The 26,957-nt window shown below is 40.8% G+C and overlaps 1 protein-coding gene across 1 annotated transcript in view; it reads left to right on the top strand.

Moving 5' to 3' along the window:
• Nucleotides 1-26,957, top strand: part of CEP128 (centrosomal protein 128) — a 469,424-nt gene that overhangs the window by 164,787 nt on the left and 277,680 nt on the right. Inside the window, exons 13-14 of the mRNA XM_052647177.1 lie at nucleotides 8,737-9,387; nucleotides 16,419-16,583. Coding sequence (XP_052503137.1) covers nucleotides 8,737-9,387; nucleotides 16,419-16,583 — 816 coding nt within the window. The remainder of the gene's footprint in view (nucleotides 1-8,736; nucleotides 9,388-16,418; nucleotides 16,584-26,957) is intronic.

Here is a 26,957-nt window from a genome sequence, read left to right as displayed (position 1 = left end):
GTGATCACTTTGCACTGACTGTGGAATGCTTTTCACTTTAACCCACCTGACACTTAATAGGTGACTCATTGCCCCAAGGTAAAGTCCTTCTGAAGCTTTCAGACTTGAATCTGAATTGATTTGATCCCAGGAAATTGGTCTACCTTGATTATTCTGTTGTCAGCCTGGTTTGGCAATTGGTTCAGTGAGTCTGCCTATAACGGAGGTAGGGAGAGAGAAGAGTGGTTGGGGAAATTGACTGATTGAGAGTCATCTGGGGATTTTACTTAATGAGAGGAAATTTAGAAGGGTCCATGTCATCAGACAGTATCCTAATCCAGGAGAGTTTTCTCGATTGAGCTTTTTAAATATTAAAAATTGTTAAACAATCACTTCCCAGAATACTCCTGCTAAATTTATTTTTATCACTTAGAATTGCTAATGGTAAGCAAAGAAGTAGTTTTAAAGTGATTGCCACAGTTAGGGTAGTATTACAATTATCACAGCAGGCATTGTAATTTCCACTTTAAAAGCCTTAAAAATTAATGCAGCATGTCACAGTTAGAGCAATGGTTAATCAAAGAAGAAAGGGTGACAGGTATTTTACTGCAAATTCAAGTGTCCAGTAAGTCTGTGATATGGAAATACATTGTAAATAACTTTGGAAAAAGTATATCTTTAATACCTTACTGAATACTGCCTTTGAAGAATATTTAATTTTGAATGAAACAGAAAACCTCCTTAGGGCAGCGGTAAGACAGTCTACTCGCATTTTGTGTTTTTGGGACAAATATGACCTAAATCAAATCCCTTATGATTATACAGTGGAAGGGGGAAGTAGATTTAAGGGCCTAGATCTGATAGCTAGAGTGCCTGATGAACTATGGAATGATGTTCATGACACTGTACAGGAGACAGGGATCAAGACCATCCCCATGGAAAGAAATGCAAAAAAGCAAAATGGCTGTCTGGGTAGGCCTTACAAATAGCTGTGAAAAGAAGAGAGGTGAAAAACAAAAGAGAAAAGGAAAGATATAAGCCTGTGAATGCAGAGTTCCAAAGAATAGCAAGAAGAGATAAGAAAGCCTTCCTCAGTGATCAATGCAAAGAAATAGAGGAAAACAACAGAATGGGAAAGACTAGAGATCTCTTTAAGAAAAGTAGAGATACCAAGGGAACATTTCATGCAAAGATGGGCTTGATAAAGGATAGAAATGGTATGGACCTAACAGAAGCAGAAGATATTAAGAAGATGTGGCAAGAATACACAGAAGAACTATACAAAAAAGATCTTCACGACCCAGATAATCACGATGGTGTGATCACTCATCTAGAGCCAGACATCCTGGAATGTGAAATCAAGTGGGCCTTAGAAAGCATCACTATGAACAAAGCTAGTGGAGGTGATGGAATTCCAGTTGAGCTGTTTCAAATCCTGAAAGATGATGCTGTGAAAGTGCTGCACTCAAAATGCCAGCAAATTTGGAAACTCAGCAGTGGCCACAGGACTGGAAAAGGTGAGTCTTCATTCCAATCCCAAAGAAAGGCAATGCCAAAGAATGCTCCAACTACCGCACAATTGTACTCATCTCACATGCTAGTAAAGTAATGCTCAAAATTCTCCAAGCCAGGATTCAGCAATACGTGAACCGTGAACTTCCAGATGTTCGAGCTGGTTTTAGAAAAGGCTGAGGAACCAGAGATCAAATTGCCAACAGCCGCTGGATCATTGAAAAAGCAAGAGAGTTCCAGAAAAACATCTATTTCTGCTTTATTGACTATGCCAAAGCCTTTGACTGTGTGGATCACAATAAACTGTGGAAAATTCTGAAAGAGATGGAAATACCAGACCACCTGACCTGCCTCTTGAGAAACCTCTATGCAGGTCAGGAAGCAACAGTTAGAACTGGACAGGGAACAACAGACTGGTTCCAAATAGGAACAGGAGTACGTCAAGGCTGTATATTGTCACCCTGCTTATTTAACTTCTATGCAGAGTACATCATGAGAAACGCTGGACTGGAAGAAACACAAGCTGGAATCAAGATTGCTGGGAGAAATATCAATAACCTCAGATATGCAGGTGACACCACCCTTATGGCAGAAAGTGAAGAGGAACTCAAAGCCTCTTGATGAAAGTGAAAGAGGAGAGTGAAAAAGCTGGCTTAAAGCTCAACATTCAGAAAATGAAGATCATGGCATCCGATCCCATTACTTCATGGGAAATAGATGGGGAAACAGTGGACACAGTGTCAGACTTTATTTTTGGGGGCTCCAAAATCACTGCAGATGGTGACTGCAGCCATCAAATTAAAGGACGCTTACTCCTTGGAAGGGATGTTATGACCAACCTGGATAGCATATTCAAAAGCAGAGACATTCCTTTGCCGACTAAGGTCCATCTAGTCAAGGCTATGGTTTTTCCTGTGGTCATGTATGGATGTGAGAGTTGGACTGTGAAGAAGGCTGAGCGCCGAAGAATTGATGCTTTTGAACTGTGGTGTTGGAGAAGACTCTTGAGAGTCCCTTGGACTGCAAGGAGAGCCAACCAGTCCATTCTGAAGGAGATCAGCCCTGGGATTTCTTTGGAAGGAATGATGCTAAAGCTGAAATTCCAGGACTTTGGCCACCTCATCCAAAGAGCTGACTCATTGGAAAAGACTCTGATGTTGGGAGGGACTGGGGGCAGGAGGAGAAGGGAACGACCAAGGATGAGATGGCTGGATGACATCACTGACTGGATGGACATGAGTCTGAGTGAACTCCGGGAGATGGTGATGGACAGGGAGACCTGGTGTGCTGCGATTCATGGCTTCGCAAAGAGTCGGACACGACTGAGCGACTGAACTTTCCAAAAGTGACTCCAGGGTATATTTGGAAGAGTATGTTAAAGTAAAAGTGATACTGGTTTACAAGCAAAGCACGTTATAGTTTAGAGAATGAATTAATTGTTTAGTAAGTAACTTTATTGAGCCCTTTCATGTGCTCAACAGATGCAGTCTTTGCATTTTCAAAATAGTTCCTTGCCTAGTTCCATCTCTCTTTTTCCAGGTTCACTTATTTTCTATTTTAAGATGTGCCACTTAAAAATTCATTAGAAAGCCAAAAACTTTTATTCTCTTAACTGTTGCCTTTATTTTTTTTCTTGCTTTTTACATTACATTATGAAATCTTGGTAAGATGTCAGATATATATCATATTACAAAACTGTTTCATTATTGAGGAATATGGCACATCAAATAAATAACATATCATTGCAGGAAGAATCCAGACAGGTCAGTATGTATACTTTTCTTAAAAGACACTGACATGAACGGTTACATCAGGGAATCATAATATTCTTCGAAGATACATAGATGACCTGACATTCTATCGATAGATATAATATTCGCTAGAAGGCCTACCATTCTATTGATATAGATAATCTAGTCAAGAATTGTGATTTTTTGCCGTTTTTTTCTTTTAAAGTGCTTTTGAAATCATTGGTTTTTATATGTGCTTTAAAAATAATAAGGAAAAATAATTTAAATTTGTGTTTTGATCATAATGTATGCTTTTCTGAATGTTTCCAGTTCATTTTTTTTTAACATGGATAATGGGAATGATTCTTAGGTTTTGTTTTTTTCTTATTGAATTGGCAGGATAATTGACTTGCCCATGTATTGAGCTTTTTCCTTGATAATATTTGACTTCGAGAATCTTAAATTGCCATCTTTTCCTTCTGTGTATTGCTTTCATGCTGAGGGAAGTAAAAGAGCTGTATGTAATATATACTAACTTTTCAAATGTGAATTTCTTAATGGTTGAAAAGTAAGGAGGATCAGTGCTAAAGTGCACACTTCCTACATGTGTATGCAGTCTTGTCATAAGCAATTTAAGAAAGGCTAGAGTACTGATGTGTTAGTATAACCCAGCAGTCTCTCTGCATGTTTCCTTCTGTGCAGAAAAATAACTTATGTTTTCTTGAAAAGTTTTTCTTATCTACCTTTTGGTTCCTTAAAAAAAAGGAAAAAAACTGTACATACTTGATAGTCAGGCCTTTGAGGAGTTGATTCCTATTCCTATAAATCACCATGGTTTTAAGCAGTATCATTCCTTTGGCATCACACCAGCCATTTTCAATCCTTCTTTCATAATCTTCCCCTATAGCTCTTCTGCAATGGAAACAGTGTTCGGTTAGAACATTCCCTTCCCATTTTTCCTGACTGCTACTTATGTCTCCATTAAGCCTCCACTTTTCTCAAGAATTTTCATGCCTGGCTTCCCTTCAACCTGTTTCATTACATATAATTTTGCTATTATCTTTTGTGATCTCCAAGTTTAAGTCAGCAGCCCATTGGTCTCTGTGTTTTTATATTTCACTAACTTCCTATTGTATAGTGACCTTCAAATCACTCTGCAGCTAATTTCTGTGGCTAAAATTTGTCATCATCTGTAATTTGTGTTCAGATCTTTAGTTCTGAAATTTCAGTCTCTTATTGTCCATATTAGCTTTATTCCTTTATCCTCTTTTAACTATTACCATCGGATTTTCATCTTCCTACATTCCATTGGCTGACCCACTGTTTCTTGCAATCAGTTCTTTTTCCCTCTCAGACTGGACTTCATGAAAAGCTAATCTGGTGACATGTTCACTGGCATCTTCAGTTTCCTAACTTCCACCCCACCCATTTTGCTGATCTTCAGTCTGGGATCTACCTAACTCTCTACTTATTCTGTTGCTGCTCTGGAGTGGTACCAGCAAAACTTACATAGAATATCATGTATATTGGCTCCTCTAGTGATCTTGGTTTCTTCCCCGACCCCAGCTCAATTCATTCCATCACATTAAAAAGAAAAAAATTAATGTAGGCCAATTGCTAAGCATCTAGCCTAGCCCTCTTCTGATCAAGAACTATTCTTTATCTGAAGGGTGAACTATGAAGACTGTTGGGGACCTTCTGAAAAATTTTACTCATTCCTAAAAAAAAAAAAACACTAGGAGGGAGATGTCCTCCTTCTCCGAACATTATTGTGTTTGACTGTGATGCCAGAAATGGCTGAGGCTGTCCTGCAATGATCCTGAGCCTGCAGCCTCATTAGGAGGGAAGGTGTTGCTGAGAGCGATGCAGAGCAGTGGACCTAGAGCTCTGACATACCGTGTCTGGAGCAGTTCTGCTTGGAATGATGGTAAATCACCTTGTAGTTTAAGCTAGCTTGAATTGGAGTTTTCTGTTACTTGCAGTAGAAAAAAACCCAAGCTGATATGAAACATCAATTCTCGGAATAAGGAGCTGTAAGTGAACAAACCTAAAATGATTGCCTACGTGGAGAAGTAGGGTGAGGACAGGGATGATCAGACTTTTCTCAAGGGAAAGCTGGAAAACCTTACCATGCTATTGGAAATAATTGATAGAGCCATTAGAAGTCATACCTTTGGGTCTTGATGATGTGCTTCAGGGGATGGTATTAAGTGACCAGTAGGTAAATGACTTAGGGCTTCCCTGGTGGCTCAGCTGGTACAGAATCCGCCTGCAATGCTGGAGACCTGGGTTCGATCCCTGGGTTGGGAAGATGTCCTCGAGAAGGGAAAGGTTACCCACTCGAGTATTCTGGCCTGTATAGTCCATGGGGTTGCAAAGAGTCAGACACGACTGAGCGACTTTCACTTCACTTCAGGAAAACTTTAGGATGTTGGAGTCTGTTGTGTACTTATTGCAGCCATTAGAAAACTCCCAGGAGAGAACGACAAGCGCAGGTTGAAACTGGGCTGTCTAAAAGCGGAGAGAAAGATCTAGGGGCATTGGGAGACTGAAAACCTGCCGTCTTTAGTCCATATTTACCGAGTCTGACCATTTGGAGTCTTTCAGAGTTGGAAAAGCCAAATCGTCTATCTATGCTAAAGTTAGTCCCAGTAAGAGAGGGAGGTAGGACATTTAGCAAAAGTTTAAATGAGGTAAAAAAAAACAAGCCTGATTTCTCAGGCCCAGGCACTTCTACTCAAGCATTTCTCACCAAAGGAGACCCACGTCCATTGTTTTGGATTCCCTTGAGATAAAGGTTATTCAACTGAGGGCCCCCAGGAATCTCCAGGATGCTGAGGTGGTGGTTAGGACACTGACATTTTCAGACACAGAGTCAATGTCTAGACAAATCTTGGGCTATGGCTAGTAGCCAAGCATTAACCAAAAGAAAATAGAAGTTACTTAGCTTGTAGTACATATATTGCCAAAGAAATTCCAAACTTGACCAGCATAGTCTGTGACTGCTCTAAGGCTGTCACTGCTGTCCTGAATTGATGTAACGCTTGGAGCACTGAAGGGGAGGGTGAAACCTGGAGAGTTGTGGAGGGTGGTAGAGTCTGAGCTTTGAAGGACTCATCTTGAAACACCCCATCTCTGCTCTTACCATCATGTGACAAAAATAAATATAGTATTTTGCAATCAAAGACATTTTATCTGCTACAACTTCATCTTGAGTACACGATTTTTACTGATATCTTCAGGGCAGGGCTGCATGGAAGTCTCTTAACTCAAGGCCAGGGGCCTATGTTATCTGTTCCAAAGGTCAATCACTGTGTTTGAGCCGCCTTCCCTATTCTCAGGTCCCTCCTTATGTTAGCCTTACAGCCAAGGCTGGATTCTGTCAGTTTTGTCTTCTTTAGTGTGGTGCATAGAGTGACCTCCCAAAGATACCTCAGCCTAGTTTCCGGAAGCTGAGAATATGGATGAAATATCAGTGCCATGATGACATTATATGGCAAGGTTGATTTTAAGATGAGGAGATGGTCAGAATGGGCCTAGTCTAATCACAGGGGCCCTTAAAAGCAGATAAATCTTTCTGATTGTTGGGAGAAGGAGAAGTCAGAGGGATTCAAAACTTGAGAAGGATTTGGTGTGGAATGTTACTGGCTGCAGAGATAGAGGAGTCCATAAGCCACGAGTGCGAATGGCTTTTAGAAGCTCAGAAAAACAGCTGGCCCAAAGCCAGCAAAGGTAACGGCCCCATGTCCTAGGTGCACAGAACTAAATTTTGCCAACACCATGAGTGAACGTGGAACTGGATTCTCCCTCAAAGCCTCCAGATAAGAGCCCAGGTTAGCTGACACCTTGTTTTAGCATCAGGAGATGAAAGGCAGAATTGCTTGCCAGGATTGACAACCTATGGAAACAGTGAGATAATGTATGGGTGGTATTGTTTTAAGCCATGAAATTTGTTGGAATTTGTTACACTGCAATAGAAAAAGAATACATCTGCCCTTGTTTAGCCACTCAGTCTGGTCCAGCTCTTTTTCGACCCTCTAGACTATAGCCCACCAGGCTCCTCTGTCCATGGGATTTCTCAGGCAAGAATACTGGAGTTGGTTGCCATTTTCTTCTCCAATATCCACCTTAGGCTTATGATTATTTCTAGCCATTTTTCCTGCCTTAAATTCTCTTTGAAGTGAACTCTTTCCTCTGTGTTCTAGAGACTTTTCAATCTGGAACAGTAGTTTATCAGTGAACCCCTCTCTTCACAGTTTTGATCACTGTCTTGCATAAGTACCTCCTGGAGACTCCAGGTTTCTCCTTAAACTGAAATTCCACCCCTTCTCTTTACTTCCCCTTTCCCAGTTATCTTCATCACAGCCCTATGATGTAGCTTTTATTATCTTTTTAAAGATAAACCATTTCTTTAAGGCCATACAACTGCTTATGCCTGGGCTGAGAATCCAGCTCTCCTGGTCAGAGCTCAGCTGCTTAGTCACTTCCTTTCATTATTTCTCATGTTAGCTTCATGCTCTTTCTCCCTGTTAGAAATTTGAGGGGACCATTTTTTTGAAGTGATGGACTTATTTTATCATGAATTATTTCACACTGAGGTGCAAAATATGAAGTATAAAAATGTCTTAAAGTATTTGCATTTTAACTCATTTCTAATTCTAAAATGAGAATCTTTTTTTTTTTTTTTCCTGGGTTCAAGCTGTGGTAGGCATCAGTAAACAAGTACGGAGATGCTATTGGTGTCAGTGTTGGGGGAGAGGGGACAGTTTCAGCTTCCTTAGCTGTTGGCTTTTTCATTTGCATCGATGGACAGTGAGGATTAAAGGGTTAGTTCTTGGCCTTTGTTCCTGAGCAATAGCCCTAACTCCCAAAGAGGCTGGCAGAGGGTGATGGCCTTTCGGTCCTTTGACTTTTCTCATGAGTCCCTTCCCAACCTTTCCAACTCTTAAATTAACCTTATTTCTACCTTTATTGAACTTAAAGACCTCTGCGTTACATACTGGTGTGTTTCTTGTCACTAATCAAATCACATTATTTGATTAACAATGACTGATTGTACCAAAACCTTTCTGTATCTTCATTCTTCTCCACATTATCTTCCCTATCTGTTTTGAGGTTTCTCCATTTAAAAAGTGTGCCATGGAAATGCAAATCATTGTTATTTTAAGTAACATTGTATTATTTTAACCTCTGGTAAATAATAACTGGAGTCTTTTTTCTCTCGTTCTTCTGCTCAATTTTATCTTACCTTTAAGTAATTATTTATGATCATGGATTGATGCATTTTGTTGATGAAAATCTGAAACATATATCTCAGTGTGGTACTACTTCAGAGCAGTTGTATTTTTCTGCCTTTTTCTACCCTAAAAACTATTTTTTATTTAAAATCAGAAAAAATACAAAGTATTATTTTATGAAAGTTTCTTCTCCTTGTGGCTTAAACTTTATTTTGTTTTCTGGCAGTGTATATGGTGAATTTTACAGTAATTTTTGCTTTCTGTTCCTAATCTGATAGATTCTAAAAGAAAAGGATGAACTGAAAAGCCAGCTTTATGCAGCGCTGCAACAAATAGAGAGTCTCCGAAAGGAACTGAATGATGTGCTGACCAAGCGTGCCCTTCAAGAGGAGGAGCTTCATTGTAAGGAGCAGAAGCTAAGTGATGTTAAGTCTCATCAAGCTGATCTTGAACTGGAAGTCAAGGATTCCCTGGATACCATCCATAGGCTAGAAAGTGAATTGAAAACACAGAATAAGATTCAAAGCCAGTTGAAAGCTGAGAAAACTCACCTGGAGGAACAGATTGCAGAGCTGAAGGAGAGCCAGACCAAGGACAAAGCTCAACTTCTTGAGATGCAAGAGGCCATCAAGGACTTGAGTGCCATCCGGGCAGACCTCGCGAATAAATTGGCGGAGGAACAGAGAGCCAGGAAGGAGGTCCTCAAGAACCTTTCTGACCTCAGGACACAAACGAAATCTAAAGATGAGGAAACAGCTACAGTCATTACTCAGTTAAAGCTTGAAAGAGACATTCACCAGAGGGAGCTGGAAGATCTCACATCATCATTGCAGAGTGTGAAAACGAAACACGAACACAATATCCAGGAGCTGATGAAGCACTTCAAGAAGGAAAAGAGTGAGGCTGAGAATCATATTAGGACCCTGAAGGTACCTGCGCTGAGTTATCCTGATGATACTGGAGGAAATTTTCTGGTGGCTCATGAAGTTAATAAAGCGTAAACTTTTAGAGATGGTTCTGTATTCCCAAGCACTGAAGGGGAGATAAAACTAACAATAAAGAGGCATATTCGTGCCTGTTCAGCCAGGTTGAAATGAGTTATAGCGGCCACCTGGGAGCACCTATTGCAGAGGACTGAAACCCTTTAAAAAGAACGGTTAGCTGTTCGGGGAGTTCAGGAAAGGCAGACAGAGGTGGCTGTGAGTCATGGGCCTGAAACGTGCCCGCATTCAGCATTTATGATCTTCTAAAATATAAAAGGCAAAGACTTGTCAAGGCCATAGAAGCTGTAACCATGGCCCCTATTAGCATGGTAACTAAAGAGGATCAGTCTGTGGGTTTTGTAAACCCAAGGCTTTTTGAGATTTACCCCTTCTTTTCCAAGTCAGAATTGCCTGGGTAAATGTGTAATTGAGATCTTGGATTTGAGGAAGTATTTCTAAGATGTATGTATCATTATATTAGCAGTTATCACATGCAGGGGAGTCATCTCATAACATGATTGTCAGGAGTGTGATAAATCTATCCCCCCTTCCTGCTTTAGTTTTCTCTAGAGTACGCATCATCATATGATATAGATTTCATGCTATTTATTGTTTAGTCTCCTTTTACTAGTATGAAAACTCCATGAGGATTGGGATTTGACTCTTGTTTACACCTATATCCCTAGTGCCCAGTTCCTGGAACATTAAAAATATCTTGTTGAATAGGTGAATACATGCATAAATCTGTAAAGATTGATTATATTTTTTCTCAAAATTCCTTGAAATGCAACTACCATAAAAATGCTTGTGATAAAGATGAAATTATTAACGATAATTAAGATGCACTTGTAGAATCTTTTCAGCTAATTTATTAATTTTTCTTTAGTCCTGTTTAGTCTACTGGCAGTAGTGAATTTGGAGTTGTTTAAGTTGGGGTGGGCAGAGCAGAATGGAAGCTGGAAGAAATAGGTAAGAGGCTTGCATTCTATTTCATGTAGCCTAAGACACTGTCATTTGTAAGATGGATCTTTACTGCGTGCTTAGGAAAAAAAATTACGCCTATGAAAACGTGACATGCTGTCAACTGTAAGATAACATCCCGAGGCAGAGAAGGTAAAATGTGAAAAAATTGTATCTTTTGATATTGGTGAAGTATGGCATAATAGTCTTTCAGTTTTGGTGAGTCCATAAGCAAAAGCAGAATCAGGGATATGGAGAAGAGAATACATATATATATTGGAGAAGGCAGTGGCAACCCACTCCAGTGCTCTTGCCTGGAAAATCCCATGGACGGAGGAGCCTGGTGGGCTGCAGTCTATGGGGTCACTAGGAGTTGGACACAACTGAGCGACTTCATTTTCACTTTTCACTTTCACGCATTGGAGAAGGAAATGGCAACCCACTTCAGTGTTCTTGCCTGGAGAATCTCAGGGACGGGGGAGCCTGGTGAGCTGCCATCTGTGGGGTCGCACAGAGTTGGACACGACTGAAGTGACTTAGCAGCAGCATACATATATATGAATACATATATAGAAAATAAAATGCATATCATATATGGATTGGTTGGTTGTGATAATAATACTAGCAGACATTTTTTTCAGCACTTAGGTTGTGCTGGTTTTATTACTGTAAGAACTTTATGTGTGTTACTCATTTAATACATCATCTCTGTAGATTGTGTGATGTTAATTTCTCTCCAGTGAAGAAATTCAGACGTGAGAAGTAACTTTTCCAGGGTCTTACACTGGAGAGTAATAGAGATAGGGCTTGAACTAAGGTAGTCAGATACTTGAGTTCTTAACTACATTGCTGTACTGGAAAAGGTTTAGACTCTAGACTGGCTAGGTTTAGTTTTGGGTGACTAGTTGGATAATGAAGCTGTTTGTCCAGATGGATAATATAGACAGAGCAACATATTTGGAGAGAGTAATGTCAAATCCAGCTTCTTAACATGTTGTTGAGTTGGGTGGAAGAACCTTAAACCTAATCATAAGAGGCTAGGTGGAACAGTTTAGTACGTGATAGGTTAGAAGTTGAGGATTAAGTGGAGATTCAAGTTAGATATTTCAGAGAAGGCAATGGCAACCCATTCCAGTACTCTTGCCTGGCAGATCCTGTGGATGGAGGAGCCTGGTAGGCTGCAGTCCACAGGGTCGCTAAGAGTTGGACATGACTGAGCGACTTCACTTTCACTTTTTACTTTCATGCATTGGAGAAGGAAATGGCAGCCCACTCCAGTGTTCTTGCCTGGAGAATCCCAGGGACGAGGGAGCCTGGTGGGCTGCCGTCTCTGGGGTCGCACAGAGTTGGATGTGACTGAAGCAACTTAGCAGCAGCAGCAGCAGCAGCAAGTTAGATATTTGGGAGCTAGTAACCCATTGTTAGTAGTTGAAATCACGGGGTTTGGATGACATTATGCAAGGAGAAAAAAGAGGATGAAATTCTAGAACACCACTGTTTAAGGGAAGAATCGACTAAACTGAGAATGAGTTCCTAGGAAATATAGAACAAAGAACCACACGTGACGCAGGAGGAGAACCAGAAGAGAATGGTATCTTGTAAACCTAAGGAGGACATTTTAGAAGAGTACAGTCGTGAGTGTCAGTGCAGCAGACAGGCTAAAAGATGAACTGAATAATGCGTTCGTTCCATTTGTCACAAATGTGGGGAGAAGGTCTGTGGGGCGATGTGAGGGGCTGGACCAACAACAGAGGGGGTAGATTTCAGCAGGAGACAGGGCATATCTTCCTCTGAAGGTTCTGAAAGATCTCCGTAAGCTTGGGAAGGTCGATAGGGAAGGACTCTGGTTGTGGATGCGAATCTTGAGTACAGTGGCCGTGCAGTGAGTTGTTCGTGGTGGTGAAGGCTGATACCAACCGCACGAGGCCAGTCTGGGAGCAGGTGATGTGCTCCCGCGGGGCTACCACTGAAGAAGTGTCATGGACAAAGGAATGAGAGTGGAGGGAAAGGAATCGGTGACCGCAGGCTGCTTGTTTGGTAGGAGTTCCTCGACTGGAGCTTAGATTTTCAGAGTTGAGGTCCAGACGAGTGGTAATGCAGTGAGTTGCCATTGTGGAATGTGGGTAAAGGTGGTTGGAAGAGAATGGGTCAAATAACTTTGATGTTAGTTTGTTGGGTAGATATTTGGGTGTTCATGATGCTGTTGCAAAGGTGTTAATGGGTCACACACCAAAAACGTCAGTGAAGAGGATGACTGGTCGGTTGGCTATGCTAACCAGGAAGGCAGAGTCGAAATAGTGTGAATCTCAGTGGAAGGCGGCGTTTTTGCATGAGGATGTGTATGTCATGATTTGTTAGGTCATGAATTGAGAAATGGTTCTTTCAAGGAACTTCTGGTTTTCCTGGGAATGTTGAAACTGCACCCTCTCTTTCCTCTTGGTATTACCGACATATTTCGTATTCTCATCATCACTATGTAGTTGTGTGATAAACGTGCATTCCAGCAGGAGTTGGTAATAATTTAATCAGTCCTTGCAGATTTAAGATCATCTGTGTAAAAACATCATTCTCACATTGTATTGAAAATATGCTTTCTTGAGAGGGAGGTGAAGTCAGGAGGTACAGCCTGGTTGACAGAAACTGCATTTGCCCCTGGACGCCTTGGCATATGAACAAGGTAGCATGCATCATAGTAGCAAGTGGACTTCAGCCTGCTGATTTGGACTGTGGAGACGTGAGACACAGCTCTGAGGAGCCTCAGATCTGGAACAAAGTCTCAGATCTAGTCCAGTCCTCCCTGATGTGGTCCCACCTGAGCTGTTCACAGTTGGAGCCTTTTTCTGTTCCGCAGCTGGCCTCTTACAAACGGAAAACCATTTCCTACACCGACTTCTCACTGCCTGCTCTTTGTCCTGATTGTCTTTCCCCCAGTCTGCAGGAGGAAAAGGGCTGCCTAACCTTTTAAGGCCCAGTTACTTTTTTACCTCTCTTATGGATTCACTGAAGATGGATATATCTCAACTGAGGTTGAGATAAATCTCTTGCTCCTTTGTTTCCATAGTGGTCTGTGGCTACCGCTAGTACAGTACATTTAGGCTGCCTAATATTTTGGTGTGTTTGGGGTATATTCATACCTCTGCAGAGGGATAGGCAGCAGGTATTAGTTGCTTAGATTTTTTTTTTCAGTTTGTTTGTTTTTTATTTGGAAGACTGAGATGAGGTATTTGGTAGTCACTCTTTAATGTGGTACAAAAGCAGCAGCATATGTGCTTAAAAGGAGACCAGGGATTGTGAGAGCTCATTACTGTTCTCTTAAACCGAAATCACCCATGAGGGACAACCCCACCTCATGCTGTTTAATTAATATAATCCTGTACTTTTGACTCATTTATATTATTTTTTAAATATAAATTTATTTATTTTAATTGGAGGTTAATTACTTTACAATATTGTATTGGTTTTGACATACATCAACATGTATCTGCCACAGGTATACACGTGTTCCCCATCCTGAACCCCCCTCCCTCCTCCCTCCCCGTACCATCCCTCTGGGTCATCTCAGGGCCCCAGCCCCAAGCATCCAGTATCATGCATTGAACCTGGACTGGCGACTCGTTTCATATATGATATTATACATGTTTCAATGCCATTCTCCCAAATCATCCCACCCTTTTCCTCTCCCACAGAGTCCACAAGACTGTTCTATACATCTGTGTCTCTTTTGCTGTCTCACATATTAAAAATAGTTGATAGCAGTGGTCATCATCAAAGGTTTAATATGTCGAGTTATGTACAAGAGGGCTGTAGATAAATAGCTCTGTAAATGTTGTGTTTCTCTTTTGGCTTCACCTTAATTTATCACTTTTTCTGAGTCTAGTAAGTGCTGATACATTACCCATTTTTTTTCTCTGCACAAATTATATATTTTTCCCCATCAAGACCTACCCTTCTCATGCCTATTTTTTGAATTTAAATGTAAAATATTTTAATGAAATACTCTTGCTGCTATTAATATCTGAAGGCTCTTTGAAGGTTATTTGAAGGTTGTTATCGCCTCAAGATGATTTCAACAAAGGTAATTTTGTAGAGTCTTACTGGGGTCGGAAGGCCAAGAGTAGAGTTGTGTATTTTTGCCATTTGCTGGCCATATGATCTTTGTCAGGTTACTTAACCTCTTTGTACTTCATCAGTAGAATGGGAACAGTCACGTCTTTCTCTCTCACAGGGTTTTTGTGAGTGACATCACTGTGTAAACCCTAAAATGAAATGTAAACATAATAATGAAACCACCAAAAGAAGTAAGTTCTTCGTCAAACCTAGGCATTAGTGTTCTGGTAAATGTTCTCAAACAAGTTCTCTGGGGGCAAAGGAGGGAGCCCTGATCTGTAGCATTTGCCAAGTTCAATGATTTAAGAGCCCCCTTCTGACTGGTTTCAAGCCATCAAACAGCATCACTGGACACAAAGTTGGGAGCTGAATACAGCGGCTCCCTGAGAGTCTCTGTGAGCTGGTCCAGCTCACCAATGGCCTTAGGGCAAGACTGTCTATACACATGCTCTTTATAAGACACAAAGAACAGCCAGGCATTCTGCTGAAGCTTAAAATCATAATGGAACAGTTTTCCTGATGGGAGACTCTATTTTGAAAATTTGTTTTTGGATAGTGAATACAGGATTCCTAATTTAAAAAAAAGATCAGTTCTTTTGTTAACTCAAAGTGGCATCAGGTCTTCACTGAATTTTGTGGGGTGAATAAGATGGAGATTTTGTCTCAAACTCACACAACGTCTTCCCTTCGGGAAACTACTTCCCATGATTATGTTCCCGTGTACCTGATTAAATCCATACAGTGAACGTATACAAAGAAGTGAATATATTTTACACATTGAAGTGTATTTTAAACAGATTCTATGTAGTTGCTTACAGGCTGTCAGTAGCTGGTGGGTGTAACTAGTACTAACTGCATTGCAAGTGCACCCAGCTGGTGTTTAAAACCTTATGATATACGTACTTTTCAAAGTAGTAAGGCAGAGCAGCTGAAAACGTGGGCAGTAGAGATAATCTCTGGGTTCAAATCCTGGCTGTGTTATGGTCGCTGCAGCCCCTTGGGAGAATTATTAGTGTTGTTCTGCTTGAGTTTCAAAAAAGGAGACAGTAATAATATCTCCCTGGTCAGGTTGTGGTGAGGATGAAATGAGCAAAAGCTATACAAAAAGGTCTTAATGCCATGCCTGACAGAGTCAGCATCCACATTATTGTCCTTTCAAAGGTATTTAAGTTCACATACCTGGCAAATCTTTGTTGAATCCCCTCCACACATTATTCCTAATAATATTAGGAAATTACTAATTTTTTTTAAAGCTGATTCTGGTTATATTTCAAATAATAAACGAAAACCAGGCACATTATTGCATTATTGGTACTGAAATAATCCCTGGTAAACGTTTTTTACTTACTTACTTGTTGATAGTTTTTTCGCTGCTGCGATTCATAATCTTTTTAACTCCACAAGAGTGCTATTTATAATTACATTGCACAGAAACACACAATTCTTTCACAGAAAACGAGGAGGTAGCTTGAAAAGGAATATTGTGACGCTCCTCTTATAGAAAACAAAATTGATCAGGCAGCGATATCCCACAGTGTGTCCTTGTGGGGGCATTTCTTGGCAGGTAGTGTCCCTTCTTTGGGTTACACAGACCCCTGCTTACACCTTTATTAAGAGCTTATTACTCATCGTTGTCAGACTTGATTGTTGCATCTGTGTCTTTTATGGTTCATGCCTGTTACCTTTAGCACCTAGTACAGTACCTTGCACTTACTTGGTTGCCCAGTTAGTGCTAAGCAGAGCTTGAACATACGGAAAGAATGTTTCCTTTGCATGTCTGTCTATGTGGGAATGCTTAGAAGTGGCAAAATCTCCAAGTATTTGCCCACTGATATAACGTGGAATTTCTCTTGTGTACAGTTTGGCTGTGGCCAGTGGACTTTCTCTTTTCTCCTTTTTTTTACCCTCAGGCAGAAAGCTTAGAAGATAAGAATATGGCTAAGGTCCAGCGTTGTCAGCTGGAGAAGCTGAAATCACAGTATGACAGACTGACAGAGGAATTAACCCAAAATGAAAATGAGAACAAAAAATTGAAGCTAAAATACCAGTGTTTGAAGGATGAACTAGAAGAAAAGGTAAAGATGTGGATGGATTCTAATTGAAAAGGCTTATTTGCATTCCTTCTAGAACATAGAAGTTAATAAATGCTAGTTTTCAGCTTTCATAGAAAAGTTGTATCAGTGCTAGATACAGTCATAGAAGTTTATTAGGGTGCTGTGATTTTTATTCTTTCAACAACTAGTAACTTTCTAATACTTTTTATTTTAAATTTCTAATGGATCTTAAAATAGGTATTTACAGGCAAGGTAGCAAAGAAAGGAGTTATGGTTTATTGAAGACCTACTCTATGGCAAGCATTTATTGATTTATTTATTGATTGATTTATGTGTGCTCATTTAATTCACACAACTCTTTGAGTTAGATTTTATTGATCCCTTTAACTCATGAGGAAACCATGGTTCAAAATAAAATATGTGATAGTTAAGTGGTCACTGTGCACTAGGCACTCTTCATGCTTATAGTCATTTTATGAAATTGATACTATTAGGCTCATTTTTGAAGTTACAGAGACTGAGGTTTAAGAAGATTGGTAACCTTGGAACATTACCAGCAGACTCACTGCTTTCCTGTCAGTAGGAATTTGGGGTGTATCTGCTGTGTATCAGAGCATTTCAGGTGGCACTAGTCAGAGAAGGCGATGGCACCCCACTCCAGTACTCTTGCCTGGAGAATCCCATGGATGGAGGAGCCTGGTGGGGTATAGTCCATGGGGTCACTAAGAGTCGGACACGACCGAGCAACTTCACTTTCCCTTTTCACTTTCATGCATTGGAGAAGGAAATGGCAACCCACTCCAGTGTTCTTGCCTGGAGAATCCCGGGGACGGGGGAGCCTGGTGGGCTGCCGTCTATGGGGTCGCACAGAGTCGGACACGACTGACATGACTTAGCAGCAGCAGCAGCAGTGGTAAAGAACCCACCTGGCAATGCAGGAAACATAAGAGACACAGGTTCAGTCCCTGGGTCGGGCAGATCCCCTGGAGGAGGGCATGGCAACCGCCTCCGGTATTCTTGCCTGGAGAATCCTGTGGCCAGAGGAGCCTGACGGGCTATAGTCCATGTTGTTGTTGTTCAGTCACTCAGTTATGTCTGACTGCTTGTGATCCCATGTACTACAGTATTCCAGGCTTCCCTGTCCTTCACCATCTCCTGGAGTTGCTCAAACTCATGTTCATTGAGTCGGTGATCACATCCAGCCACCTCATCCTCTGTTGCCCCTTTCTCCTCATGCAGGGTCGCAAAGAGTCAGACACAACTGAAGCGACTTAGCACGCATGCACACTATGTATCAGGCATAGGGTAGAATACTAGGGACTTTCAGCAAGTCACTACTTTTGTGGCAAAGTGTCGACTAAGAATAGAAGATAGAATATTTAAATTTGTGTTCTGTGTCTTTCAGTTCAGTTCAGTTGCTCAGTTGTGTCCGACTCTTTGTGACCCCATGGACCCCCTGTCCATCACCAACTCCCAGAGTTTACTTAAACTTAAGTCCATTGAGTCGATAGATGCCATCCAACCATCCCTGTGTCTTTACCAGCTTCTTGAAAAGATTTGCCTTCCAGTGTGATAGAAGTCAAATAGAGAAAAGACTTTTAGCATTTGGATAATAGGATAGGGCAGGATAGACTGGGCCAGATGAATCCTATTCTTGATAAGTGTTACTAACTAACATCTGTGATAAAGGAATTATCAAGGGGTAGGGTGTCATAAAACTCTGCATAAACCTCTAGAAGAAACTTTCATGCTTTGCTCTTCTTTTCCTCTGTCATTTCTGTATATATATATATTTACCTTTCTAGTAATTGTTAAAATCAAGGAAATGAAATTTAAGTAAACTTCGTGTTTATGATTAAATGTGCTTAAGTTGCTAAATTTAGGCCTACAACCATGACAGTTGTTGTAATTTAGCTCTTATGTCATACTTTGTTTTCACTATGTCTAATGTTCACAAATATTTAATGTATCTGTTTTCAGGGTGTAGTTGCTTTGGAGATAATGCTTAATTTTCCAAGTTTTTCATAATTAAAATGTAGCCAGAAAGTTGTGTTAAGGTGTTATATATTTAGTTATTTGCATATAGGAACAAGTGGAGACATTTTTGATACATTGAAGATGTAAAGGTTACCTTATTCTGCTTAGAATAAATGTTTCTTCACTATTATATTTGTGATGTTCCAGATACATATGGATTATCATGCATTCATATAAAGGGAACATTCAAGACTTCCCTGGTGGACCAGTGGTTAAGACTTCGTTCTTCCCCTGCAAGGCGGCTTGCGTTTGATCCCTGGTTGAGGAACTAAGATCCTGCATGCCCCATGGTACAACCAAAATTAAATAAATAAGTAAATACATAGAACATTTACCTTAGAACAGAGTTTTTGTCAACTACGAATTGTTACCTGCTATGAGCGCTTGCCATCTACCTCTGTAAGGATTAAATCATGTGCTGCTCTGGCTGTTGACTTTCAATACCTCCCTAAGGGACTTCAAGGTAGAGATCAGGGATGAGGCACTCTGTATTCTGGGAAAACTGGCAGAACAGATCTCCATAGAGTTAGATATTTTCAGGAGCTGATTTTATGAAACCAATCCTTGTACCTGCTCACATCTAGAAAAGCCCTAAATCCTTTGCTGGTGACATCAGTTCCTTGCGACTACCAGAAAGCTTTTGCAAAAATAAATGTTTGGTTGCATGAACTCCGTATTCATCACCAGAATCACACAGATATTGACTTTGCCCCCTACCTCTTTGAAGCAGTTGCCCAGAGCTCTCTGAGGTGCTGTGTCCCAGGCTGCAGCCCTCATTTTGCCCCAGATAAAGCTTAACTCTTATGTTGTATGTTTGTTTCCATCGACAGTTTCTAGAGTTAGTGGTTGTATAGTAGATTCTCCCTAGCCTCCGTTAGTGGTTTCCCTGTCCACAATTTCAGTTACCTGCCACAGCAGATTACTGAAATTACCAATTTTGGACCAATTGTGGTGCAGAAGGATTAATTGGAAAATTCTAGAAATAATTCTAAGTTTTAAGTGAAGTCGCTCAGTTGTGTCCAACTCTTTTCGACCCCGTGGACTGTAGCCCACTAAGCTCCTCCGTCCATGGGATTCTCCAGACAAGAATACTGGAGTGGGTTGCCATTTCCTTCTCCAGGGGATCTTCCTGACCCAGGGATCGAACCCAGGTCTCCTGCATTGCAGGCAGACGCTTTAACCTCTGAGCCACCAGGGAATTGCACATAATTCTGAGTAACATGGTGAAATCTTCCTCTGCTGCTGCTGCTAAGTCGCTTCAGTCGTGCTTGACTCTGTGTGACCCCTTAGATGGCAGCCTACCAGGCTCCCCCGTCCCTAGGATTCTCCAGGCAAGAACACTGGAGTGGGTTGCCATTTCCTTCTCCAATGCATGAAAGTGAAAACTGAAAGGGAAGTCGCTCAGTCATGTCTGACTCTTAGCGACCCCTGGACTGCAGCCTACCAGGCTCCTCTGTCCATGGGATTTTCCAGGCAAGAGTACTGGAGTGGGGTGCCATCGCCTGTTCCACTTTTTTCCACCTGGGATGCCCTCTTATCTCAATCTGCTGCTAACATCCAACCAGCCACATCATCATGGCTTGATGGCCCAGAATCACCCAAAGCAGGTGAGATCCTCCTTCTGAGGTATTATCAGAAGGTCAATAGTAGCTTAACGCTATCTCATCATGTAGGCATTTTAATGTCTGATATCCTCACCAGAAGTGTGGTGAATATGGTACAGTAAGATATTTTGATAAAGAAAGAGACCACCTTCATATAACTTTTATTACAGTGTGTCATTACAGTTGCCCTATTTCATTATTAGTTACTATTGGTAATCTCTTACTGTGCTGGTTTATAAGTTAAACTTTATTATAGATATGTATGTGTAGAGCATCATCACTTTTCTGACAAAGGTCTGTATAGTCACAGCTCTGGGTTTTCTAGTGGTCATGTATGGGATGTGAGAGCTGGACCATAAAGAAGGCTGAGTGCTGAAGAATTGATGCTTTTGAACTGTGGTGCCGGAGAAGTCTCTTGAGAGACCCTTGATCTGCAAGGAGATCAAACCAGTCAATCTTAAAGGAAATCAACCCTCAATATTCATTGAAGGGACTGATGCTGAAGCTCCAATACTTTGGTCACATGATGGGAAGAGCTGACTCATTGGAATAGTCCCTGATCTTGAGGAAGACTGAAGGCAGGAGGAGAACGGGACAACAGAGGATGAGATGGTTGGATGGCATCACCAACTCAGTGGACATGAGTTTGAGCAAGCTCCGGGAGACAGTGAAGGGCAGGGAAAACCTGGCATGCTGCAATCCATGGAGTCGCAAAGAGTCAGGCACAACTGAGTGACTGAACTGATGGAAAAAAAACATGTAAAGGATTTGGTACTGTCTGCAGTTTCAGATATCCCCTGGTGGGGTCTTGGAATGTATCCCTCAGATAATTGGGGATTCCTATAGTCCTTTGCTATATATTGAGCGTCTAGCCTGTGGGAGGCATTGCTGGATGCTGGGGATAAGATGCAGGTCTGAAGTCGAAAGTTCATAGTGGGATCATTAAAAGAAATATCCCTTTTGATTGTTAAAACTATTGAGTATATAGTCAAGTCCTGATAATGGGTGCTGATGCAAAGAAAAGATATCTAAGGTCTAAAATGGTAAGTAATCTTAAGAATACAGAGACACACACTCACACACACAGCCTGTGGGCTTGCTGTAAACGGTTAATATCTTTTGTTTACATGGTTGCTGTATCCTTTTGATTGGCTTAGCTGTTTTTGTTCACCTAATTTTTTAAAATATAATTAGCTGTGATTCTAAACTTCACTGGATCAAGTTATATCCAGATAGGGCCTTCTCTTTCAGAGGTAGTGAGGTGTTGATGGCTATGGACAGAACTTTCAGTTTAAATCATTTTCTAGCCATGTGGCATTAGGCAAGTTGCTTAAAACTCAAAGTCTCAGTTATATCATCCTTAAAACTGGTATAATAATAAATTCTAATGGAGTTAAATGTGAAAATGTATTTAAAGTGCTTGGCAGAGTGTCTGATACCTGATCAGCTATCAGTTAGCAGCTGTCATTATTTTATTATCGTTAAGTTACTAAGTGGATGCCAGTTAATGGTTCAGCCAAGCAATAAACCAATCAGCAAGCATTGATTAACTACTTATGATATGTTAAGGAATTAAGGGCCAGGGAAGTGGGAATAAGACTTACTGCAGAACTATGTTGATTGGATGTTTTGAGCCAGAACTGTGTTGAACCACTTGAGATGACAATCCACAAAGGAGGAGCCAACTTGAGAAGAGCTGGCATTTCCTGTTGAACAAACAGGAGGGTGGGTTTGTAATTATGTTTGCTATTTGAAGAGAGGAACCAAATCATGATTGTTTTCCTATCCCCAAGATTAGGTACAGAGCTTGACTTATGGTAGGTAATTTATAAGCAAATTGTGGACGAAGAGACACGAATGTGTATGCATACATGCTCCTATGTTTGTGTGTGTGCTCAGTCGCTCAGTCATGTCCTACTCTTTGTGACCGATGAACTGTAGCCTTCCAAGCTCCTCTGTTCATTCTTGGATTTCTTGGGTTTCCCAGACAAGAATACTCGAGTGGGTTGCCATTTCCTCCTCCAGGGGATCTTCCTGACCCAGAAATTGAACCCGTGTCTCCTGGGGCTCCTGCATTGGCAGATGGATTCTTTACCACCTGTACCACCTGGGAAACCCTGCTTACGTGTTTATGTGTAGATAAAAAATGTGGTAACCTGTGGCTATAGATGTTTGTTCATTCTCTCCTCCTGTCTCTCTCTCCCCTTCCCTCCCTCTCTTCCTTTCCCTTCCTTTCCTCCTTCTCTTCCCTCCACTCCTCCTTTCCCTTTCCTTCAATGAGTGTCTATGTGTTGGCCAGTCTGGGGGAAATAAAAACAAGAAAACAGTACAAAAATATGTCCCATGAAAAAAAGCCCATGACTCATATCCCAGAAATTCCTGCTATCCAACCAGTGCAGTGAACTTGATAAATAGGGCCCAATTGAAGGATTTATAATCCTAATGAAGAGATTTCCGATCAAAAGGGTCTCTCTAGAACCATTGCTTATAGATTATGTAGGCTATGTGGGATGCTTAGCTAACTCATATGATACTTGCTTTTCTCCATTATTATACTTTAACTTCGTTTTCTATTATTAGTTCTTTTGGGAGATGTGAGTAGCTGCAATGAAACAATTAGGAGATGAATTGTGAGACAATCTAAGGCAATTGCAGTTCACAGGAAAGTAAGCATTGAATAGATCAGGGTTTGCAGAAATGTGCTTTTGTTCCTTCTCATGAAATCCGTTATTTAAATTGTTTGTGAAGTGACATGTAGCAACAAATTTAAAGCTATGGCTGTACTGGTTAAAAACTCTTAAGAAATAATTTTCTTATATAAAATGTGGATCTTTAAAAAGATGATTATAATTCAGATTTGCAAGTGTAATGATGATGCCATTTTTACATAAGCTGGAAACTGAGGTTGAGAGCATAGTATTGTGACTTGCCCAACATTGCACAGCTTGTGTTGGAAACAGGATATGAGCACAGATTTCTTGTGTTTTCCCCTTTATTTACTGCCAGTAAAATGACTCACGTTTCTGTCTTTTCATTGATTTCTTTAGTGCTGAATTTAAATTTGTTGTTATTATAGTCAACAGATTACCATATCTTTTATTTGTTTTTAGTCTGTATAAATTTTGGATTAGAAGTCATCAGTAATTTTTTTAGAAAAGCCTAATTAAAACCTGATATTTCCACATAAAAGATATCTGTGACTGGAAAAAATGAATCAGCATTGTTTAATTTTGTTTTGTTTCTAATTTGACCATCTGTTTAGGATTGTTCTTTTTCATGAGGTGAGAAAATGTATATGATTGTCAGATATTTGTTCTATAAAATAGTCACTCTGCTAAAATCACAGTTTTACATTTTTTACCAAGAACTCCTTGATAGTAGCAGGCAGAATTATCTGGTTTTTTTGTTTGTTCCCCCCCCCCCCCCCCAGGTATGAGAAAGAAGTAGAAGTTAATGAGCTGTTGACTTGTAGCATTTATTTTAATGATTACACTTTAGGCCATTTTTAGGCAATCTATACTCTTTCTTTGGTGCTTCATCTTTTTTACATCGTGTGAATAGACTAAATCTATAACTTCTACATATTAATTTGAGGGCAAACTTTAAACCAGACACTTTAAATAAATACTAACTAGGATAATATGAGTAATTTCTTGTCAGATTTCTCCCAATTAAAAAAAACAATGAAAATAATAATAAAATGGTCAAATTGAAGGCAAAATTATAAATTTATCATTTGTTATTTGTAAAGTGCTTTTAACTGAATCCCTGATAGTCGTTTTTCCAGAGTAGTCCGTCCTTTTTCAGAGAACTGATGGAAACACCAGAGTGTTACCATGTATGAATCACTCAGCCAGATGTTAGGAAATACGTTTAGAATGCATCGATGGAGTGACCTTACATCCAGCTGTGGTGGAGGGAGGGGCAAGACCCACAGATGCATGAAAGGACATTTGGTCTCTACTTCCCAGACTGAAGCAGCTTCCCTGGTGGCTCAGATGGTAAAGAATCTCCCCACAGTGTGGGAGACCTTCATCCCTTGGTGAAGGGAATGGCAACCCACTCCAGTATTCTTGCCTGGAGAATTCCATGGACCAAGCAGCCTGGCAGCCTGCAGTCCATAGGGTCACAGGGTCAGACACGACTGGGTGACCAACACTTTTACACTTCCTCAGACTGAAACGAAGGTGTGGAGAAGCCCCTTCCTACGTCTTTCCCAGTGGCAGTGAACTCTACCAACCATTTACAGTCTAATCGGTTGGTTTTAAGTGAATTTAAGGAGGGTCATCCAAGTTTGTGTCTTTATGACCCCTGATTTGGATTTGACTTTGAAGCATTCCAGGTCATTTTGAACAGCTTCCCTGGTGGCTCAAGTTGTGAAGAACCTGTCTGCCAGTGCAGCAGGTATAAGGGACGTGGGTTCAATCCCTGGGTCTGGAAGATCCCCTGGAAGAGGATATAGCAACCTTTTCCAGTGTTCTTGCCTGGAAAATCTCCTAGACAGAGGAGCCTGGCGGGCTACAGTCCATTGGGTCACAGAGAGTCAGACACGACTGAGTGACTAACACTTCACTTCCACTTTTCAAGGCATTTAATCTTTAACTTGCTGTCAGTTCAGTCGCTCAGTTGTGTCCAACTCTTTGTGACCCCATGGACGGCAGCACACCAGACTTCCCTGTCCATCCCCAACTCCTGGAGTTCACTCAAACTCATGTCCGTTGAGCCGGTAATGCCATCCAACCATCTCACCCTCTGTTGTCCCCTTCTCCTCCCACCTTCTATCTTTCCCAGCATCAGGGTCTTTTCAAATGAATCAGTTCTTTGCATCAGGTGGCCAAAATATTGGAGCCTCAACTTCTGCATCAGTCCTTCCAGTGAATATTCAGGACTGATTTCTTTTAGGATTGACTGGTTGGATCTCCTTTCAGTCCAAGGGATTCTCAAGAGTCCTCTCTAACACCACAGTTCAAAGGCATGAATTCTTCAGCGCTCAACTTTCTTTATAGTCCAACTCTCACATCCATACATAACTACTGGAAAAGCATAGCTCTGGCTATATGGATCTTTGACTTACTGAGTGGCTGATAACTACAGGAGCTTGAGAAGAAAGAAGTCTTTGGAGCACTTTTCTCTAAGATCCTGTATTGCTAGTTTGGTTTCATTTCCTTGTGAAACTGTGAGTGATATCCAGAGTGTAGGAGATAGACTGAATGATAGTATGTAGTTGCTTGGGGTGTGTCAATTAGCCAAGAGGAATAGGCCACCTGAAGGTTTCTACCGCCTGGGTGTCAGTGCTCTGCCTAATGCTGAGCAGGCCTAGCTTGCCTTGTAGACCCTGAAAGATTCATATGGTGAACGTCCAGCTTTGTTTACATGGCGTTTCTTTTACCACCATTGAAAGCACTTGTTGACTCAGTCCATTTTTTTCATTTACTGTTGAACAAGCAGTGTTCTTTAAATTTATGATAAGCCAATATGTAGAAGGTGCTTATTGTATACATGAGTTATATTATTTGGCGATTTGTTTTTTCACTTTTTTTCCCCATAGCCTTTCATAGGAATAAATGTATACTTTAGCGTCCTGCAAGGAAAAGAAAAAGAGGAGAGAAACAAATTCTGTTGGTTTTCTAAAGACACTGTAAGTTTATAAATATTTTTCTGGAGATGAATGGTGCAGTTTTTTCTTTTGAAAATTAAACAGTGTTCCTTCCAGATGCATAATTTGAAACTCTAGTTGTTTGTTTCTTGTCCATGTTTTGTTTCAGAAATAGAAATGCATCAAAAGTGGCTGATTTTAAATAGCTAATGTTATTTATGTTTCCAGGCATTCACTTAAGAGAAATAACATCTTGATTACAAAATGGTCCTAAAGATTAGTGAATGTGTAAAATACCTTCTAGAGGCATTTTTGTTTTCAACTGTGAATATTAATTACTAGGAATGTATCCTAACACCTTTTTGATTGTGCTACCAATGACTTTTGTATTGTTCAATATTCTTCTAGAAAAAAATTACTAAAAACCCTGAGGCAAGAAGTGAAGAGGAACTAAAAAGCCTCTTGATGAAAGTGGAAGAGGAGAGTGAAAAAGTTGGCTTAAAGCTCAACATTCAGAAAACTAAGATCATGGCATCTGGTCCCATCACTTCATGGCAAATAGATGGGGAAACAGTGACACACTTTATGTTTTGGGGCTCCAAAATCACTGCAGATGGTGACTTCAGCCATGAAATTAAAAGATGCTTACTCCTTGAAAGGAAAGTTATGAACAACCTAGATAGCATATTCAAAAGCAGAGACATTACTTTGCCAACAAAGATCCATGTAGTCAAGGCTATGGTTTTTCCTGTGGTCATATGTGGATGTGAGAGTTGACTGTGAAGAAGGCTGAGCGCCGAAGAATTGATGCTTTTGAACTGTGGTGTTGGAGAAGACTTGAGAGTCCCTTGGACTGCAAGGAGATCCAACCAGTGCATTCTAAAGATCAGTCCTGGGTGTTCATTGGAAGGAATGATGGTAAAGCTGAAACTCCAATACTTTGGCCGCTTCATGCGAAGAGTTGACTCATTGGAAAAGACTCTGATGCTGGGAGGGATTGAGGGCAGGAGGTGAAGGGGACAACAGAGGATGAGATGGCTGGATGGTATCACTGACTTGATGGATGTGAGTTTGCTAGTAAACTCCGGGAGTTGGTGATGGATAGGGAGGCCTGGTGTGCTGTGATTCATGGGGTCGCAGAGTCGGATGCGACTGAGC

The sequence above is a fragment of the Budorcas taxicolor genome, chromosome 10, assembly GCF_023091745.1.
Source record: "Budorcas taxicolor isolate Tak-1 chromosome 10, Takin1.1, whole genome shotgun sequence".
Taxonomy (NCBI): domain Eukaryota; kingdom Metazoa; phylum Chordata; class Mammalia; order Artiodactyla; family Bovidae; genus Budorcas; species Budorcas taxicolor.
Note: the sequence above shows the minus strand (reverse complement) of the source record. Positions and strands in the feature narration are given on the sequence as shown.